At 51.6% G+C, this 4,142-nt stretch overlaps 1 protein-coding gene across 1 annotated transcript in view; it reads right to left on the minus strand.

The window, feature by feature from the left end:
- The window catches only part of LOC144954733 (lipoamide acyltransferase component of branched-chain alpha-keto acid dehydrogenase complex, mitochondrial-like), a gene marked incomplete at its 3' end in the record, with an annotated part of 25,317 nt that extends 23,245 nt beyond the window's left edge, over positions 1-2,072 (minus strand). The window contains exon 1 of the mRNA XM_078885168.1: positions 2,010-2,072. Coding sequence (XP_078741294.1) covers positions 2,010-2,036 — 27 coding nt within the window. The remainder of the gene's footprint in view (positions 1-2,009) is intronic.
- Between the last annotated feature and the right edge of the window lie 2,070 nt (positions 2,073-4,142).

The following is a 4,142-nucleotide window of genomic DNA, read 5'->3' on the forward strand; positions in this document are numbered from 1 at the left end:
GAGAGACACACACGTCGAGAGAGACACTGAGAGAGACACTGAGACACACACACACATAGACACACACAGAGACACACACACAGACACACACATAGATAAACATAGACACACACACAGAGACACGTAGAGAGACACACACGTCGAGAGAGACACTGAGAGAGACACTGAGACACACACACACATAGACACACACAGAGACACACACACAGACACACACATAGATAAACATAGACACACACACAGAGACACGTAGAGAGACACACACGTCGAGAGAGACACTGAGAGAGACACTGAGACACACACACACATAGACACACACAGAGACACACACACAGACACACACATAGATAAACATAGACACACACACAGAGACACGTAGAGAGACACACACGTCGAGAGAGACACTGAGAGAGACACTGAGACACACACACACATAGACACACACAGAGACACACACACAGACACACACATAGATAAACATAGACACACACACAGAGACACGTAGAGAGACACTGAGAGAGACACTGAGAGAGACACTGAGAGAGACACTGAGAGAGACACTGAGAGAGACACTGAGAGAGACACTGAGAGAGACACTGAGAGAGACACTGAGAGAGACACTGAGAGAGACACTGAGAGAGACACTGAGAGAGACACTGAGAGAGACACTGAGAGAGACACTGAGAGAGACACTGAGAGAGACACTGAGAGAGACACTGAGAGAGACACTGAGAGAGACACTGAGAGAGACACTGAGAGAGAGACACTGAGAGAGACACTGAGAGAGACACTGAGAGAGACACTGAGAGAGAGACACTGAGAGAGACACTGAGAGAGACACTGAGAGAGACACTGAGAGAGAGACACACTGAGAGAGAGACACACTGAGAGAGAGACACACTGAGAGAGAGACACACTGAGAGAGAGACACACTGAGAGAGACACACGTCGAGAGAGACACACGTCGAGAGAGACACACGTCGAGAGAGACACACGTCGAGAGAGACACACGTCGAGAGAGACACACGTCGAGAGAGACACACGTCGAGAGAGACACACGTCGAGAGAGACACACGTCGAGAGAGACACACGTCGAGAGAGACACACGTCGAGAGAGACACACTGAGAGAGACACACGTCGAGAGAGACACACGTCGAGAGAGACACACTGAGAGAGACACACGTCGAGAGAGACACACGTCGAGAGAGACACACTGAGAGAGAGACACTGAGAGAGACACACTGAGAGAGAGACACACTGAGAGAGACACACGTCGAGAGAGACACACGTCGAGAGAGACACACTGAGAGAGACACACGTCGAGAGAGACACACTGAGAGAGACACACTGAGAGAGAGACACTGAGAGAGACACACTGAGAGAGAGACACACTGAGAGAGACACACGTCGAGAGAGACACACGTCGAGAGAGACACACTGAGAGAGACACACGTCGAGAGAGACACACGTCGAGAGAGACACACTGAGAGAGAGACACTGAGAGAGACACACGTCGAGAGAGACACACTGAGAGAGAGACACACTGAGAGAGAGACACTGAGAGAGACACACTGAGAGAGAGACACTGAGAGAGACACACTGAGAGAGAGACACACTGAGAGAGACACACGTCGAGAGAGACACACGTCGAGAGAGACACACTGAGAGAGACACACGTCGAGAGAGACACACGTCGAGAGAGACACACTGAGAGAGAGACACTGAGAGAGACACACGTCGAGAGAGACACACTGAGAGAGAGACACACTGAGAGAGAGACACTGAGAGAGACACACTGAGAGAGAGACACTGAGAGAGACACACTGAGAGAGAGACACACTGAGAGAGACACACGTCGAGAGAGACACACGTCGAGAGAGACACACTGAGAGAGACACACGTCGAGAGAGACACACGTCGAGAGAGACACACTGAGAGAGAGACACTGAGAGAGACACACGTAGAGAGACACACACGTCGAGAGAGAGACACTGAGAGAGACACTGACCCATCGCCTCCAGCACAGCGCTGCCATCGCTGCAAACTCCAGGTGGACAATGACGTCACGGAACCGCCCCCTACTGTAGACACAGATGACGTCACCGAGATTCTCGAACGACGTCACGGTTCCGCCCCCTACTGTAGACACAGATGACGTCACCGAGATTCTCGAACGACGTCACGGTTCCGCCCCCTACTGTAGACACAGATGACGTCACCGAGATTCTCGAACGACGTCACGGTTCCGCCCCCCTACTGTAGACACAGATGACGTCATCGCGTCTAGGTGACGTCACGGATACTCTTCCTCCGCTAAACACGGGTGACGTCATAACGTGACGGTTCCGCCACCTATTCCACCCCCCCCTTGGACAGAGATGACGTCATAGCTTGTCTCGACGTCACTGATCGATCTCCCCCCAATAGATGACGTACCAGCACCTCTTGATGACGTCACGACCAACTCACCGACATTATCGTATGGGATGACGTCACGAATCAGCCAACATTCGTTGACACAGATGACGTCATAACGTTCCTGGATGATGTTCCGACTTACCAAACCACCCTAACGCGAAGGATGACGTCACGGAACCGACCCCCTTCAACTCCCTTGAGACACAGATGACGTCATAATGTTCTCGATGACATCATGGATCCGCCCCCTCATCTCCCAATGACACTGATGACGTCACAACATTTGTCTAAACGTCACGGATCCGCCCACCCCATCTTACCCGTGGACACAGATGACGTCACGACGTCTCCCGATGACGTCATGTTACCGTACACTCACACCCCCAGGCGAGAGATTTTGATTGGCCCTGCGTGCATGTGACGTCACGCAGCTGAGTCTATGGGGCAGTGTTGAGTCCATGGGGCAGTGTTGAGTCCATGGGGCAGTGTTGAGTCTATGGGGCAGTGTTGAGTCTATGGGTAGTGTTGAGTCTATGGGGCAGTGTTGAGTCTATGGGGCAATGTTGAGTCTATGGGGCAGTGTTGAGTCTATGGGCAATGTTGAGTCTATGGGGCAATGTTGAGTCTATGGGCAGTGTTGAGTCTATGGGCAGTGTTGAGTCTATGGGGCAGTGTTGAGTCTATGGGGCAGTGTTGAGTCTATGGGCAGTGTTGAGTCTATGGGGCAATGTTGAGTCTATGGGCAGTGTTGAGTCTATGGGCAGTGTTGAGTCTATGGGCAGTGTTGAGTCTATGGGCAGTGTTGAGTCTATGGTGCAGTGTTGAGTCTATGGGGCAGTGTTGAGTCCATGGGGCAGTGTTGAGTCCATGGGGCAGTGTTGAGTCTATGGTGCAGTGTTGAGTCTATGGGCAGTGTTAAGTCTATGGGCAGTGTTGAGTCTATGGGCAGTGTTGAGTCTATGGGGCAGTGTTGAGTCTATGGGGCAGTGTTGAGTCCATGGGGCAGTGTTGAGTCCATGGGGCAGTGTTGAGTCTATGGTGCAGTGTTGAGTCTATGGGGCAGTGTTGAGTCTATGGGGCAATGTTGAGTCTATGGGGCAGTGTTGAGTCTATGGGCAATGTTGAGTCTATGGGGCAATGTTGAGTCTATGGGCAGTGTTGAGTCTATGGGCAGTGTTGAGTCTATGGGGCAGTGTTGAGTCTATGGGGCAGTGTTGAGTCTATGGGCAGTGTTGAGTCTATGGGGCAATGTTGAGTCTATGGGCAGTGTTGAGTCTATGGGCAGTGTTGAGTCTATGGGCAGTGTTGAGTCTATGGGCAGTGTTGAGTCTATGGGGCAATGTTGAGTCTATGGGCAGTGTTGAGTCTATGGGCAGTGTTGAGTCTATGGGGCAGTGTTGAGTCTATGGGGCAGTGTTGAGTCTATGGGCAGTGTTGAGTCTATGGGGCAATGTTGAGTCTATGGGCAGTGTTGAGTCTATGGGCAGTGTTGAGTCTATGGGCAGTGTTGAGTCTATGGGCAGTGTTGAGTCTATGGGCAGTGTTGAGTCTATGGGCAGTGTTGAGTCTATGGGGCAATGTTGAGTCTATGGGCAGTGTTGAGTCTATGGGCAGTGTTGAGTCTATGGGGCAGTGTTGAGTCTATGGGGCAGTGTTGAGTCTATGGGCAGTGTTGAGTCTATGGGGCAATGTTGAGTCTATGGGCAGTGTTGAGTCTATGGGC

This window comes from Lampetra fluviatilis, unplaced genomic scaffold (genome assembly GCF_964198595.1).
Source record: "Lampetra fluviatilis unplaced genomic scaffold, kcLamFluv1.1 SCAFFOLD_424, whole genome shotgun sequence".
NCBI lineage: Eukaryota > Metazoa > Chordata > Hyperoartia > Petromyzontiformes > Petromyzontidae > Lampetra > Lampetra fluviatilis.